General features: G+C 43.6%; 1 protein-coding gene across 3 annotated transcripts in view; it reads right to left on the reverse strand.

Annotated features, from left to right (window-relative positions):
- Nucleotides 1–1,991: 1,991 nt before the first annotated feature.
- Nucleotides 1,992–17,674, reverse strand: part of ADCY5 (adenylate cyclase 5) — a 230,513-nt gene continuing 214,830 nt past the window's right edge. For all 3 annotated transcript variants that reach the window (XM_009685731.2, XM_068949063.1, XM_068949061.1), the window contains exons 15-21: nucleotides 15,826–16,001; nucleotides 11,634–11,660; nucleotides 10,640–10,772; nucleotides 7,929–8,192; nucleotides 7,374–7,578; nucleotides 6,419–6,543; nucleotides 1,992–4,200 (exon numbers count right to left, since the gene is read on the reverse strand). In XM_009685731.2, the coding sequence (XP_009684026.2) occupies nucleotides 4,072–4,200; nucleotides 6,419–6,543; nucleotides 7,374–7,578; nucleotides 7,929–8,192; nucleotides 10,640–10,772; nucleotides 11,634–11,660; nucleotides 15,826–16,001 (1,059 nt within the window). In that variant the 3' untranslated portion in view covers nucleotides 1,992–4,071. The remainder of the gene's footprint in view (nucleotides 4,201–6,418; nucleotides 6,544–7,373; nucleotides 7,579–7,928; nucleotides 8,193–10,639; nucleotides 10,773–11,633; nucleotides 11,661–15,825; nucleotides 16,002–17,674) is intronic.

Raw genomic sequence — 17,674 nt, forward strand, 5'->3', positions numbered from 1 at the left:
AGCCTCGCACCTAAAGGGGAGGAAACAGGTTTGTTCAGCTTCAGGACTAGTAGGGGGGGAGTTGACTAACAGTACAAGTGCCAGGCCATCCCTCAGGGGCTGTTCCCCCCCCCCTTTTTTTTTAATCTATACCTCTTCCCCCCCCCCCCCACCCTGGTGTTTCTGGGCATAGTTGTTGCATATATGGATGCTGCAGAATTTAAGGGCACGTTTTTCTATGCTGCTGGGACTTAGGCTCAAGGGCTGCAGCAAACAAAAGGGGGAGGGTTAGGTGTTTGCCATTAGGTCGGCTGCCTCACTGCGTAATCTTGATCCCTCACAGGAGCTTTTCAAGCATGGCCTTGCTGCGAGAAGCAGCATCAGACTCTAGCATAAGGGCTTCTTTTGTTGCACCATTGGCCAGGGTTTTTTTTTTGGGGGGGGGGGGCGGGCTACAACATGGGCTCTTGGAGTGTTTTTGTTTGGCTATAAATTGCATTTTGAGCATTTCAGCCTGAGCGGTGACTGTAGAGCTAGCGAATGCCTCCAGGTTGTGACCTGCTTTCCCCCACCATTGAAATGGTTGTGGTGCCTGTAGTGTCAGCCCTTTCAGCCACTTTCCGTGTAAGTATTTAGCAGCAGCACTGCCATCATTGCTCGGGCTACGTGTGTTTCCAGTAGACGGCACTAGTTGTGCGTGGCTGAAAGCCTGTGGTCAAAGAAAAGCTTGTGTGGGTGTTTGTTGGGGGGTGTGTGTGTGTGTGTGTGTGTGTGTGTGTGTGTGTGTGTGTGTGTGTGTGTGTGTGTTTTTTAAAAGCCTCTAGTTTTTTTAAGTACTTCAATTTTTATTTTATTTTATTAATTTTGTAGTGCAGTTATGTTCTTGGTAACTTACTTATTATTTAGTAGGAGGGTTTTTTTTTTTAAATAAGTTTTTTTTTTTAAGCCTTTCAATTTATAATTGCCTGTATAACAGCTCCTGCTCAGAAAAAATGTGAATTTAAAGCTGGAGCGTGTTGTTTCTCAGTCACACACAACTACACCAATTAACAGGAAGCTGAAGCAGAGCGTTTCCGATGAGCAAATGAGCAGTATCTTTCACACATAAAGGGTGTAACTAAGTAAGTAAGTGTTGTATTGGCCAGGCCTGCTACCTCGTTCCACTTGTCCTTGGGAGCCTCACATCTAAAAGCACCTTAGTGCACCTGCTCTGTTCAGTTTTTTTCCCTGTGTGCGTGTACCTGGGCAATTATTTCCCTGGGATGTAAAACTAATTTTGTTCTTAAATAGCACGCCTAAGCGCCTTTTCTTTGTAAGCTGGTCAGGTATAACCATATACTTAAACACAGGTTCACAGCCAGGACTTGTCAGCTATTCCGAGACTAATTTTTCAAGGTAAGTAAGTGGGTACACAGAGTGCATGCACAGGTGGGAAGTAGGATGGATGTTCAGCGTGCAGCGCAGAAGTGGAGGGGCTGTAATTGGATATTGCTCAGTAGCAATGTAGCGCAGATGGTCATTCATCCCTAGTCAAGAGCTGTATGTTTCTGTATGCAAAATCAGTATCCAATACACAAATTACATCTGATCTCTTCACTAGCCAGATGCATCTTAAATAAAACAGAGACGCTTTACCAGTGAAACAGTGTTTAATATAGTTAAATTACTTAAATAGATTTCAATTTCCATGGGAAATCATAACTGTATCCATTTTTGCAAGATCCAGCGTAAAGAGTGTGTGAATACCCCTTGAAATGATCATGACACACTGTCAACAATCACAGCTAGAGATACTGGGGACTTGAAATTTCATTGACAACACAACTTCATAAGATGAATCAAAAGTTAAGAAGACTGCAGACTTTCATAAAGTAGAAAGCAAATCTAAAACTGAATGTATGGCATGGAGCTAATGAAAGTCAGGAGGGAGTAAGAGGGGTGGAAGGTGGAAAAGAAGGGCATAACAGTGTGATACAACTGAAGTATTTTGCAAACCAGGAAAGATGTGAAGGAGCAAAAGTATAGTACAAGGGCAGACTTGGCAGTTTTACAGAAGTCAATATACTATACTTTTTAGCAATGTTTCCTAGTGGAAGGGGGAAGGAACGGGGCGATGCCATTTAAGCTCAAGTTTAAATGGCTTAATGCTCCGGTTATGCTTAGCAATATGGCAAATCAATTATTAAGACAGGCCCATGGATTTTAACTTATTATTGTTGTCAAGTAGGAAAAAAATAAATCACCACCATAGTGCAATCAATCATTAAGCTGTTAATACTACAATATTCTGCCCTGAGAAGAGTGGAAAAGAACTTTATTAAATGTCAAAAGACTGGAGTCATTTTTAGTGCTAGCCAAATTCAATATCAAAACTCACCCCTCGTAGAATATAAAAAATAGAACTTTGTAAAATTCTTTTCTTTTTTTTTTTAATAAAATACCAAGGGATTTTTTTTCTTCAATAGTTAAAAAAAGTACATAAATGATAATGGAGCTATTATCAACCCTGACTAGAGGTAAGGATGTTCAACACAATATCAATGGCACTGTATTGTAAGGTCACCCACCTCACAGACAAATTCTCCATCAAAATCTTGTTTTGAAAATCACCTAATTAACTCCTGAAAACTGAAAATATGTGACTCAGTTTAAATAAATGTCTACTGCAGGAAAGTCAACTCAGTGATGCAAATACATAGTTCTTTGCAATGTCAAATGGCAGTTAACATATCAGACAACTCTCATAGCAGCAGGATTGCATTAATACCAGCTATGGAAAAATTATTTTTTTAAAGAAAAGTTCAAATGATGTCATTTTTCATCTTCTTATATGAGCTCCCTGTTACAGTTGGAAGAGCTCTTTTTAACATGCTGATGCCTTCTCATTAGCTAAGACTCACAGGTCCTGTTTCCATTTGTTAACACGCCGCCCTTGGTTTGAATGCTGCATTGAACAATTGTGTGATTATTGTATTTCTTTATTTTCCTCTTCTTTGGGGTTGTAGATTTTTCTGGATTTTCATTTTAAAATGCATTTGATTCAGCCTGGAAACTCACCTGTTGCTGTTTGATTGTATAGTGATAATCTGAAAACTGCCAAGTCTGTGTTCAGAGTATTATGCACAAAAAATTACACAAAAGTCTACAGGTTATATACACTTCCCAACACACCTTGGTGCAGACAGCCTGTCTTCTAATTTATATATAATTTACAAAATATAGAATTTGGTATATCTGTTAGATCTCCATGTTTTCAATATTACAAAATAAAAAATACAAAAAAAACCACAACAAATTTCAGGGGCGTTTCCCCCCAATGAAGTGTCTCTTGTTTACATCTAGTCTTTCCCATGTAAACTGATATATACCAAAGAAGAGCACAGAAGACTTTTTGTTTAATAAATACGTTTGTAGAGCCATCTTTCTTCATCTTGATCTTCCCTTGCGTTAGATGTGCCAGCCCCACTCAGAAAAGCAGTCTTTCAGCCACGGAAAAGAAGGGAAAAGAGCGGGGGGGGGGCTAGGCCTACAGTATCTTTTCTTACTAAAACATTACTGATGCCGTCCTAAAAGGCCTTTTGTGTGTTGCAACAGTGGTGTCAATTTTAAAAGCCCATTCAAAACAGCTAATAAAAGCACAGTGGTACACTTCAAAGAGCTGGCAGTATGGGATGAAACAGTATGGGAGTGCAAATCCATTCCAAAATAATGCTTTGCAGTGACTCGTACATTCCTTCCACCAAGTAACTGTTGTGTTGCTTCAATAAATACTTAAATATCTTCTTGTATCCTGTGGTAGCAGCCTTACTTTAAAATTCCAAATTCATGTCTTAGCTGTGACTTCCATCGGTACACATCTTTGGTCGATTTAGCACTCAGCCAGGAACAACTCCAAGAGGTTTGGTTTCCCGCTTTTGGGTGGCCAAAGTGTTTGCTAATACCAGAACCCAGGTCCAGAATCACCGTGTGACATTTCAACTGCGCTGCGGTTTTAGATTCACTGCCGAAAAGGTGATTCTTCTCTGCGTCACAATCTTCTTTACTGCAAATTCCATTTTTTTTTTTTTTTTTGGAGCGATGCTGCAATTAGTGCTAACTAATTGGAGGCCCTTCATTTAGAAAGTAGGTGGTCATTTCCCCTTTACCTTTGACCTTAATGATGCCTCGATATTCTAGCTGATAGTTGTTGGCTGCTAAAACCTGGTACATGTCTGTGGTCACCTGTGGGGGGTGGGGGGGAAAACACGACAGTGAACACACACACACACACACATATATGCTTGGCTAGCTTCCCACACAACCTTGTCATCTGCTTTTGGAGTTAATTCATGGGCAAAACCAGTGTAATGTCAAGTTTCTAAGTAAGTAAGTTGACTATGTCATGTCAATCGCTAACTAAAGAAGTTGGCAGAGGCTGCAAAACAAACGTCAACTGCAGAAACTGAGAAACTACACAAGTCATACAGGGTACATAACAACGCGAGGCGACCCAGCTTTTCAAGGAAGTCACAGTCTGAAAAGGAAATTTAGTCACATTTCTAAAAACAGCGTACCTGGCAGGTCAGGAAACATGGGCAAAATATTCTGTCACTGGAGTGGTAAGAGGAAAACAGGTTAAAAATTCCTCCAAAAAAAAAAAAAAGTTTCTAGAAGTTTTTGTGAAAGAGAAGAATTTAGAATTAAAATGGCCCAACCAAATTATCAAGCCTTACCCTGTGGCTGGTCAGTTCAGAAAGGGTCATTTAGGGGCTTTTTTTGTGGAGGAAAGTGTAAGGGGAATGAGCATGCATGGAATTGGCCTAGAAATTAGGTGAAGAAAAATGGAATAATTTAGCCAGTATGCAATTTCATTGCGTGGATACTATTCAAATATCATCAATCACTTATCCCGCAGAATAACTAACAGAAGATTTAAGGCCAGATTTCTGAGATTTTTTTTGGGGGAGGCCAATGCGGCAGCAAGATCTTTCACCGTACTTTACTTTCAGCGCCTAAGCAAATGAGACATGCAACTCTTGGGTAAAGCAGTCCCTGCCAGCTACCAGCGGGGGCTCAATGCCTAATTTGCAAAAAATCCCATCAAGCACCTAATCTGACCCCCAACTTTTAAAATTTAATCACTCAAAACATTTGCGCTTCTTAGCCCCACTGACAGTTAAATTGCATCCTCTTAATCTTCCCCCAATTTCCTGATGTCTGGCTGTCAACACACTCTATGCCATTAGATAGCCAAAAAAAATTGCAATTATGGAAGAAGCGTCTCCAGGAAGTCTAGTGTTGCACTGCCTGTGCATCCTCACATAAACATCAGCTCTAAATAATTCATAAGCTTACAGGCAACATGAAAACACAGAGCAGCAAATATCTGTTAAAGCCTAGCCCTTCTACGGCAAATCATTTCCTATACTGCATTGCCTCACCCTTTTTTCTTGGTGGCTTTAAGCATTTCCTCTTCTGGTTTCCTATTGCTGTACAGTTGCTGTGTTGATTTGCCTAACTGGAAAGGAAATTGCTCATGGACTATCTTGCAGGAAAGTTTAAAAGGCGTTGGATAAATATCGATCCAGTTAACTGCCCGCTTAATTGGAAAAAAACAAAAAACAAAAACCACAACCCCAGCATGGCTTCCCCTCTTGGATTTAACATCAGTTACTCTAATTATTTTTACATCCCTTCCGTACTTTTGCAAGGAATGATAATCTGCAGCTGCGGGCACTGACGCGGAGAAAGCGGGGCAACGGTGCTGCATCACTGGAAAGAGCCCTGCACAGCAGCGGGACGGCTGGTTGCAATATAGACCCCCTGAAACCAGCCTCTCCCTCCAGTTACATGTGCGCTGCCTGCCGCTGTCTGGATTCTCGCTAACCTCGCCGTGCAGATGGTGTCGTGACAACAAGGCAATGAAGATAAAGAAAGACTGTCAAAACATTCCTTAGAGCGGACCGCCGCTGATTACAGAAATACATTTGTGAATCAGGTCCCTGGAGAATAAAACCACTACTGTTCTTAGGTGGGGGGGGTAGGGGGCAACCCCAGCGCCAAAGAAGATGATTTAATTTCCCAGCTGCAGGCCACCAGCGCGGAGCTGCACGCAGCCGGACAGCAAAGCCGGCTGCACGAGTTGCTACAAGCATGGGAGCAGGACTGTTCTCAACCCCAATGAAGCGCTCGGGGAAGGAAACTCAGATCAACACTTCCAGGCAGAACTAAATGGTGATTTTTTTTTTTTTTTAAACCACAAGGCTGCAGAGTTGGTCAAAATTAACAGCTACAGCTTCAGGCTACCACTACCACTCCCCCGTTCCTTTCAGCATATAGATAAATACATGGCATAAAGGAATCCAGCGGAACGAAAAATCTAATTCCAATTAAGTTTTAAAACCTCTCGGAGACACACGACTGGCAATGTAAGAAGTAAGTTTTCCAGCGAGGTCCTTACCTGAATCCTGTCAGGCACACCTGTACTGTCCATTCGGCTGGCTACGTTCACTGTGTTGCCCCATATGTCGTACTGAGGTTTACGTGCTCCGATCACCCCAGCCACGACAGGACCAATATTGAGGCCTGGAAGTACAGAAGAAATTCCACAATGCTCAGACCCATCAGGTATGCTTCACATCACATTTGAGGCAAGGTATTTATCAGACAATACAAAAATCCTGAGGTTCATCAGTTCTAGCCATGCTTTACCCTGACACACAAAGCTATGGTCAAACTGAGGGGAAAGAAACTAAAGGAGAAGTTGGCTGCTTCAACTATGCCTATCTGAATGGCAGCACAGAGCTATTTTCCAGTACCAGATAACATTATAAGGTTTATTGGCCATCTGGCTGTAAAGCAAACAGCTCTCCTGGAATTCAGCATGCAGCTGCCAAGACCCTGAACGGCTGTGAGGTGTAATGCACTGTCGCGATGACCTTCTAGCGTAAGTATCGCTCTTGACGTCTTCACACTTTCTTTCCTTCTCCTTTCCTTACTCTTTTTACCCTCTGATTTGAAAGACGATTTAATGTCTAAGACACGTGGTTGACTGGTGGACCTGGGAACCACAGGGAGTGTGGACAGAGGAGCACATCACAGGCAGAACGAGCCCAAGCTGAACGAGCCCGCGAGACCCACTGCTGTGGTAAGAGCCTGTCTGCACCAAGGTCAGTAGCCCAACTGCTCCCAGTTCTCCAGGGAGCTTTGGTAATGAGGACGCTGTCCTAACCAAACTGCTCTGAGACTATTTCATACAGGCCAAAAAAAGCAGCCAGTTATTTTTCTGTCGCTAGGCGCAAGAGTGATTAACATCACCGGGCATCTACGGTGACATCTATGGCTTTTACTCTATAAAATCCCCAGGTCAGAATAACCACTAACAATATTTCATCCTGTAAATACAGTGATATTACCTATCTTCATCTGGAAGTTGTTGAATGAATGTTCATTAATATATTTCATTTGGTCCATTAACCTCATGGCAAAATCAGCCAGAGCTTTGATATGCGTTTTCCCTTCCTTGTCATAAGTGGAATCATTGAGGCCTGAAGCAGCCATATATGTACTGCCAATAGTTTTGATCTTCTCCAGCTGCCGAAATTGGTCTTCACTTATTATCTGTTTCACAAGAGAAGAACAAAGGAACCAAATAAGCCTTGACAAAAACATTCATGCTGTTAATGTCCTTGCCACGTGTCCTCCCTTAGTACAAGCACTACAAAGTGCTGAACAGCGTTCACGCCTCGAAGTACAGAGTCCTCACGCAACGAAAGGGATTAGTTACTGGGAGAAGGGGCAAAGTATGAGAGGAACTTTCATCTGAAAAAAAGAATTAAAGACATCGAGAGCAAGGAGAAATAAAACATGGCACGAGGACTCAGCAAGCCAGCTTCTCTCATGAGCTCAGCAAAGCCCAAGACACTCATCAGTTCAACTTACGCTGCCCACCCGGATTTTCCGCGACTTACTTCGTCGAAATCCGCGATGATCTCGTTGAGCAGGCGCAGACACTCCACCCCTTCGTTGTTGGCCTCCAGCTCCACGTAGAACTCCGAGAAGTTGCTGATCGAGGCGAACATGACAGCCACGCACTCGCACGACTGGTAGTACAGTTCGTCGTTTCGTCGCTCCTGCGCCAAGAAATGGGCTGCCACGTCCTTCGGCAAAATGTTGTGGAGGAGGCGTCTGTTATAGGCCTGCAGCTCCTCCATTTCTTCTTTCTCCTCAGTGGCCTAGTTTGGGAGGGAGAGAGAGTGCCACGCTTACTCCTTTGGTAACTGCTCCAGAGGAAAGAAAACTGAAAATGAACTCGCACGGAGAAGAGAAATGGAAGAAAGTGGGAAGGAGAAAACAGTAAAGGAGGCCAGAACCAGAGAAATGTGCAGGAAACACACATTTTGCAGTGGAAGAGCGCATGCGTGTGTGTGTGTGTTTGTGTGTGTGTGCGCGTGCGCGCACATTTGTATATAAAAATCAAAGGGGCTACCCTAGGGGCAGAATAAGACAGCAATCCAACCTTGTTACATTTCAGGGCCCTGGATTTGTTAACCCCTACAACGTCTATTCCTTTTGGGGAACTCCACCTACATCCGAGCATCCATGAAGCTGACAAACTACGGACATTTGCCTTTGCTAGTCAAGCACAACAGGTTTCAGGAGGACAAAGATGGCTAAATCATAGCTCATTTCTGGCCACGAGAGTGGTATTGCTTTATAATCCCCTCCCTGACCCCTCACATTTTCACCTAGCTGAACGGACACTCCCCTCCCGCAAAGTTTGCTGGGGTGCATTGATGGTCATGAAGTACACTTCCAACTGAATCCATGAAAAAGCCTGGTCCGACGCTCCGGAGAGGACTTTTTCACCAGCCTTTAAAGCCCATTTCTCCAGTGGTAGTGGGGGGGGGGGGGTTATGTCAGGGCAAAGGGGCCAGCGAGGACAATGGGTTGCCTTGTTTCTGCTCTAATGCGTATGGATTTAGGATTAATGTTCAAATGAAGCAAGAACTTCCGAAAATACGTACCTGCCTATGGCTCAGTGACTAAAATAAAATAAGCATTTAAAGCTCACTAGATTAATCATACTTCACAGATAATTATTCTCTGAGGATTTGATTTCTCTTTACAGACCTGCAGAGTACCAGCATCACCACAGTTCATCACTTCTGGTTGGCAGGTAAATATATAGAGGTGCTTGTACTGACTCACCTCTTTCTCCCCCACTACCTGCTGGTAGCAGAATTTGTCCCCCTTGTTTTTAACTTTTTGTAATTTTGAATATTCCTGAGCAAAAAGCAAAGTATAAAAGGGTTCAGGCAATGACTGGGAACTACGCAGCTCATGCAGGAGAACAGCAGAACGGTTCAGCTAACAGGAACAGCACGCAGCTGTCCTGCATAAAACACAGCTTCAGCAGCAGCAGTCAAAACGCCCCTAACAAGGTAAAGCCTCTTGAAAAGGGTTTTCTTCTGTCACTGCTGGAGAGCTGAAGCCAACCAAAGGGCGGACTCTCCTGGGACTCTCGGGCCCCAGCACGGATGAACGGAGCTTAGCCCTACGCTCCAGTCCTCACTGTGCGAGGAGAGATGCACATACGTACAAAGAAGTGTGTCGCAAGGTGTGAAGGGAAGGGATTTCCCCCTAAGCACATGTTGGTAAAGGGACAAACAATATCTGCAAAGTGCTTGCGACTTTGGCTCATGGGTGCTAGTTTCTGGAACAGGACATTTGAGACTGGAAATTCAGTTAAACAAGGAAGGACCCTTTAGGAAGTGATATGTCTGGACAGAACAAGAACAACACTTGGTGCTGCCGGGGGAAGCAACGTGGTTCAACCCGCTGAGCACAGACCTGGATCTGCAGTGAAGCCCAGGCAAGTCAGCTCATCTCTTCCATTGTTTTACCATTTATAAATGAGGATATCAATATTTACCTGCTTCCCAAGGAGCTTTAATTAATTATTAACCAATTCTTAGAATGTCCTACTGTCCAGAAGGTAAAAAAATCTATAGAAAGCCTGTGGTCCCCCAACCATGACTCAGAAGCAGAGCTGAGACCTGCCCTGCTTGCTTGAGAATCACATAAAATACCCCAACATGACTCATGGGCACAAGCAGTAAAAATATTAACGCTGAACCCAGTGACAGAAGCAAAGTGTGACATTATCTGTAGCATGGTGGTTCCCCAATATTGCCGCCTGGGGGCTAACGAAGACTGGATATCCGGCCGGTTCCCATTGCTTAACAAGGAGGTGAACAAAAATGCAACTGCAACCTCTAAGCACAGCAAACTAAAGTCGACTGAGCTCTGGGAAACAAATGAGCAGTGAGAATGAGCTTGAGAACATTTATACACTGGGTTATACTAAAGGTTCCTGCAACAGCGACAGGCCCGGGTGCCTGAATTCATCTTCAGATCTCTGGCCTTTTATTGCAGGGACCATCCTAAGTGCATTGCCAAGGAAATGAGGGGAGAAAGTAAATAAGCAGGATGACAAGCACTGAGAACGAAATACGCCAAGGAAGCAAGGAACATTACTGACACGTCCAGTTATCTGTCACATTCCTCCTGAACTGAAAGCCATTTTTATGACTCTGAAACTTGATAACAAATGGCTGAACGGTTTTATACCAACACCAATAGTTCTGTGCGTTCATCCAACACAGCAAACATCACTAACCTGAAGCTTCCAGAGGAAATCGAGCCTTGCAGTGGATTCCACTTGCTGGGCATGCAAGTACAGCGCCAGGACAAACACTGTAATGATGACGGGGGTCACAATCTTCAGCGCGACTCGCGTCATTGCTGGAGTGCTACAGCCAACAAAAGGACACAAATTCCCGATTATTCTCAGCGCGGAGGAACGCGCACAGCTTAGCCACGCTCTCCGATTCCCATGTAAGGCTAACCAATATTTGAACAGAAGGTTTTTTTTCTTTCCCTCTGAAGCACGTGTTGGCAAAGGGACAAACAATACCTGCAAAAAGCTTACGGTGTCGGCTCATGGATGCAGGTTTCTAAAACAGGACTTTGAAACTGGAAATTTAATCCAACTTCTTAGAAAGGCTTAACATCAATATAAAAGCCATTTTTAAGAGAATGGCCCTGAGTGCTTGGCCAGGACTGTGCTTGGGAAAACTGAAATGCTGCCAGCTCTCAGATGGTGTTCATTGTGTCTCTCGCACCGTCCCCCCCAGCCTCCTAAGTCTGGAACTCTTCTACTTTTAGTGCTTCCTCAAATAGTCGCTTTTGAATGGCCTTTGTTTTAAAAACATTCTAAAAGCTGACCGGGATGTTAAGATACATTTCCAACCCTTCTGACAAGCAAGCAAATAAAAACTGTTTGAGTTACAAAGTCATACAGTATGAAAATATTCTTTTGATAAAACCTGTAATCTTTAGTTACAAATAAGATCTACGAGCTGCTCTTAAAAGCAAGTTCACGTCAGTCCCACAGAAAACAAGATGCTCTGAGAGTAGCTATACATAAAAAAAGGCAACACTCCGTCCACTTATGTTTTTTATACTCTCTTGCACCAGATCACAGCACTGCTTAGTAAAAGCACCAGACAGACTTGCCCACTGGTGACCCAACGTGCTGAATCTGCTCCTTGTGAACAGAAAATGCCTGCCAACAGAAATCATTAAAAATATTTCATGCCAAAATAACTCACCATGGTAACGTTGCGTTTGCAGACACGCTGAAAAACAAACAAACACACACACACAAAGCCAAGGTTAGCAAAGTGGTTTGCTCTCTCTAGCACACGTCCTTTTGCATACTATTCCAGCATCTCTGCAATGTGGCACCTCTAGCACTGTGTGGGGCTATAACCCTTTTCCACCAGATGATAACAAGAGAAAGCTTGGGAGGGGGAGGTCGTTGTCTGAGCTACACTCCAAGATCCAGAGAGATGGTGCAACATGGTTATATGTGGCTTGTGCGTAAACAGCCAAGCAGTATTAAAAATCAGAGAACCATTCAGGAGCGTAATGTCAGCGTGGGGTGCTTAGCAAATGCTTGTGCATCCACCACTGCTTAACTAGGTCAGGCAGAAAAACGCGTTGTAGAAAAGGCACCTTGGGGACAACACGTTGCGAGGGCTACGCTCCCCTCTTCCCCGTTCGTGGTAACATGGGGACGTGTTTAATTCCTGTACCGCGAGCACTGCCCGCCTTGTCCTCCAGGTTGCTCAGCCCTGGCGCTGCGCCCAGCGCAGGGCCCTCGCCGCACGCACGGCGCTGCTGCTGCTCACAACGCCGCAAAGTGCTCTTGTCGAGCAGAGCCGCTGGAGGAGACGGAGGGTGTGCTTTTCCTACAGCGAAAGGACAGAAAGGTGATTTCTGGTGGTAGTAGCTGGCTCAGTTCCTGACTGATTGATTGCTTATCGCTGCAGGGTTTCTTCTCAAGTGTGGCTGGAGTATTGGGTGCCTGAGAAACGCATATATGTATCTTTTAAAACACTAAATGGAAAGAAAGAAACCAGAGGTAACATTATTATAGCGCTTTTGATGCACTTATTGCTTTGCAGGCTGCTAATGTGACACATCTTTATGCTAAGAGTCTTACAGTAGCTCTGAGTACTTCAGGTCACAGTTTTCCGAGGCCGGCAGGAACCCTCTTGCTGGAGAATCTGAGCTAGAAACTACCTAAATTGAAGTGGCTGAGGGCCTAGTTGAGCACAAAATTAAAAAATAAAAGCAGAGTAACTTTCTAATCTTTTTTTTTTCCTCAAGGCATTTTCTGATGTTGTGAGTACAGAATTTCTCCTGACACGGATTCTGAAAACCACTGTTGTCTTGCACCTGATTTACTGCGAGGCCCCTTGGTCAGCTCCAGCACTAAACTTGCAATGAAGTCCAGCCTGCATTTAGCAGTGGACCCAGTATGGGAACGCTGGGGAATTTTACTCCACACTGAGGGATGGATCTAGTAGGAGTGGGAGACACTTTCTTCATGGATACCCCTCTTCCCCTAAACCACTACCTTGATCAAGATGAGTGACTGCCTCTCACTATCACTCTCAGACTTATGATGGCAGAGTAGCAGATCTGAACCTCTCTGTCCTGGGGCTGCAGCTCACTGTGGTTATCATGCCTGCTCTAAAATCCCCAGCAGCAATGCAAAGATTACAACATGCAGCCACCCCGGTATTGACAATAAAGCTTTGGATAAGTAAAAATGCCCACTGCAAGCAATAATGGAGTTGCATTGGTAGGCTACTCCTTTATGGAACAGACATTTCCAGTAGCAGTTCGCTCTTTAACCAACTACAAGGTAACACAGTGAGAAGTCTGATAAATATATTCATGTCCGAAGTTAAGTGCCCATCTTCAGCAGGACGGGTGGCTGATTTTGGGGACAGCTCCCCTACGGACAGGAGAGTCTCCCTTATCGCAGCCTTGAAGCCAAGGCTAATCAGCCTTCCAAATCACATGCTATAGCTCAAACAGAAATGATGGGCTCGTGAACAAACCACTGGGCAAAGTTCTTTGGGCTCCGCTAGAAGATCACATTGGTCCATCACATCTTTAAAATCAATGAGTTAAGTTTTATCTTCTTCATAGGAAAAAAAGTAACATAATACTCTGTGCTTGTAGTTATTTGCTTCACATGTCACAATGCTAGCTTGTCACTGCAATCAAGTCTAGCAACTCTCAACGTGCTGTAATCAGCCTTTCAGTTGCTTGCATGCTGGGTTAGTTTGTACACAGAAGTGTGAAGTGACATCTGCATCACTCCTAATTAGTCAGAGCACCGTAATGGCTCCAGAGTAGACAGTAATTATACAGCTACAATGGGCATCCAATTAAATTAACATGAGGTCTTTTTTTTTTTTTTTAATATCAGCTGGACAACAAGGTACATTTCTAAACTACGTGTTGCATGCTGAGCTCCCATTTCCCACCAGACACAAAGGTTCTGCCTGACTTTGGGGCATTAAATAGCTGCCCATGGAGCTCTCAGTACAAAACAAATATCATTTAGTGAGAGATAATATAGCATCACAGAAACTTATTTCTGGGAAAACCTGATAACCTTCTCCACTTTATTACTGACATTTTGATTGTGGAGTGACGTAAATTATGCTTCTAAGTGCTGTAATTTCGCTTAGTGCTCGACTTAAAAGAATGAAATGATATTCAGGATATAAAATGCTTTCATTTCTCTAATTATGTTGGAAAATGCTAAATAGCTTCCGCTGTTGGAATGCATACCTTCTGCAAAAAGGGAAGGAAACCTCATTCTCCCTATATCCCCACAAGGAGCTCCATGGGGTTTCCTACCTTGCTTGATTTAAAAAAAATAATTTAAGTGATTTTACTGTCAATGGATGTGAAAGCCACACCTCCATAAATTATTACTGGGCCCACAGGAATCCTAAAAATCATGGAATATTACTGTGAAAGACAGAAGCAACTGAGTGCATCCAGCTTGTAGGAGTTAATGACCATCAGCAAAGTTGAGCAACTACATAAGCTATTTCATAACATACAAAATAGCACTGGAAAGGATCATAGGTGTCTTCTCAGCCATCCTCCTGCCTCAAGACAGGAGCAAACATAGCTATGATCCTAGACAGGTGTATCACCTAAACTGGTCTTTAAACCATCAGGGTTGGACATGCTACAGCTGCCCTACTGGGTTATCCCAGTGCTTACCAAATCCTTAACATTAGGGTTTCCTAGCATCTATGTAAATATTCCTTGGTGCGATTTAAGTTATGACTTCCATGTTCTACCCAAAATACATATGCCAAGTTTCTTCTCACTATTCTCTTTTCTAGAATAAACACTACCAATTCTTTTCATCTTCTCGAGTATTGTCTGCTTTCTAGATTGTTCTAGACTGTTCCTTGCTGCTCTGGACTCATCATCTTGAAGTGCATTACCCAGAACTGGAGAACATGCTCCATGATAGGGCTTTCCACTGCTCAGTAGAGCAAACGGTCTACTTCACATATCTTACAGGCAACTCTCCTTGTTATACGCACTAGCATCATGTTTACCTTTTCACAACACAGATTTTGTTGACTCACACTGAAGCACATAGCTGCCTACAAGGGGAAATCATCAAAACAAGTAGTTAGCAAAACAATGCAACTGCTGGTGAGATGCGAAACCTGTGGAGGAGAGCGTGTTTGTGGATGTGCTGAATTTGCCTCCCTGACATGACCTTCAGGAGAAGGGTAATCATGTCAGTAGAAGGAAGAGGTTGCCACCGTGATTAGTATGTGACCTGGCAAATATAAATGACCTTTGTACGTAAAAAGGCAACTGCCTATTGCCACTTAACTCAGGCCCCTCTGCTGGGAATTGTGCCGAGACGGGCTACACTGCCAGCTTTTCAAATGTAGACATCCATCCAGCGGAAACTGTAAGGAGATCACTAGCCAAATGCCAAGCTCCACCAGTTCTGCCATCCCAACCTCCATTTGATACACCAGATGTCAGAAAATCTCAGTGATTCGTTATTCCATCTCTGAGCCACCTGGAATTTAGGTTTTAGACAAGGCACTGCTATATTGAGAGCGTACTACCAGAAGTAGTCAGAATGACTAACAACTGCTCCCCATTTCTGGGAAAAAAAACATAGATCCACTCTGTTTCTAGTTATATTTGGTTATTAATAGATAGTTCACTAGTCAAGTTCCAGTTCCAAAAGATCTTACAGGGAACCATGATCTTCTACGCTTCAGAAGTGGGCAGCAGCATGGACAAAGCCTTTAATTTACAGCTGTGCCTGCTCTGGTACCATGAACTTCTATTGCTTATACCTTGGCTTTGGAGCTCCCATCCTACCTAATGCCACACTGAAATCACTGAGCGAAAGAGGTGAAGATTTCAGAAGTGAAAGGCACTTACTAGGTGTTAGCTGTAACCAGGAGATCTGCATTGTCAAAAAGGTTGACCCCTGGCACTTCCACAATGAGAACATATATAAATTCAATGATTAACATAAGGATCAGTTTTCCAATACAGCTGATCTGAAGGAACACAGAGCAGGCCAGGAGACTCAATAAGACACTGTAGGTAAAGTACTGTATAAAGACAAAAAGGGAGGAAAAAAAACAGAAGAGAAATGAATGTCAGCTGGATAAATCAAAACTGAAAACAAAGGAAACTAAATGGAGGGATAAAAAGGGACTGGGGGGGGGGGGTCATGTGGTTGAACAAACATTTAAACCTGTAGCTACTTGTGAGATCCTCTAACACTATAGGGAATTTAAGTGTTAAAACTGAATTGATGGAGAGAACAAATCTAACGTTCTTCATCAGGCATTATTTGCTTCACACAACTGCCCAGGTGTTCAAAAGGCAGGGGCTCACAGCTGTAGATTCAAGGCTGTTCACCCCGGAAATGGTTACTGAATTAGCAGAAAGCATCAGCCAGTTATGCTGGAATACTTGATGCTTTAAGGTCAAATTCTAGTCTGAAATTCACGTACCTGCAAAATACACAGGACCACAAGGATTTCGGCAACTGACACCACCAGGACTTACAGCTAGTCAGTAGAGGCCAGTTTGAAAGTATTGCCTCTGCTGATGCAACACACTGAACCCAATGGCAAAATACAGACTGGGCAAACTTCTGCCATTGCCCAACAGCATGATCGTATGTTTTTTCTGCCAGCAGTCCCAGAGGAAAAGTGTGTGTATGTGGCAGTGGAGTACTTTGCCACACCTCAGTGGTTGGGCAGCCTCCATGACCTTGATTTAGCAGTCACCAGGACATGACCTTCTGGCAATCTGAAGTTGAATATTTAACACGCCAGTGCTTTCAAATGTGATTGCAGATTGCAGGTGCCATCTATGGTTCCTGGGAAAGCTAGCATAGATTTAAAAGCAAGGGAGGCATGTTATCCATTTCATCACCTTCCAGCTATCAAGTTCATGGAGCTTTAAGCTTCCACTCTGTCTGGACAGGACTATTTCTGGGATAAAAACTGTATCAGAGGCCTGAGGGAAGCCATCCTTTCAGTTAATGGCAAGCCCTAGTTGAAGTATGAATATGCTCATGTTCTCAGTTCATTTATTAATAGTTCATTGCTGATATGATACATTTGAGATGATCACTTGTACAGCTTGTTACTTGAATCTTCAGTTTCTAGAAAATGGGTGGATGTTCTCTGTGGCTGAGGGGTAGGATCCCACCATCTCCTGAAAGCACGCTGCGAGCTATAGGAATTCCTGTACCAGATCCAATGTCTGCCCTGCTGAGTAACTGAGTCCCCCTGAGGAACAACTCCCTGAATTAGATACTGACAATATTCCCATTAGTTTATATGTAAACAGGTTCAGGGCTCCAGTGGGACAACACCTGGATGGTAACAGAGCAGCCATAAATCTGCAAGGTCCCCGTAAACTCCAACGACCTTGCTATCAATTCTGCGCTCATCCAAGAGAGGTTCTTTTCCCTCCCTTTTCAATTTCCAGCAGACAACATACCAATGGCTTGGAGTCCTGCATGCCACTAAGAACTTCATAGAGAAAGGCCATTTCTCCTGCTAGAGGCAGGACTCAATAATTATAAAAGCCTACTGCTTATTCAACCCTGAAAGAACTTAAACAGGTCTCCAGTTCATCCCTGCTGGAGTCCACGTGCAGCAGATTTAGTGTACAAAGCATCCAGGCATCCTGGTGACTTTGTCCAGAGCTCTGAGCTCCAGCACCTTTGAAAATCAGACCATTCAGCTGCATGGATGCAGACTCA

This window comes from Struthio camelus, chromosome 6 (genome assembly GCF_040807025.1).
Source record: "Struthio camelus isolate bStrCam1 chromosome 6, bStrCam1.hap1, whole genome shotgun sequence".
In the NCBI taxonomy this organism is placed as follows: domain Eukaryota; kingdom Metazoa; phylum Chordata; class Aves; order Struthioniformes; family Struthionidae; genus Struthio; species Struthio camelus.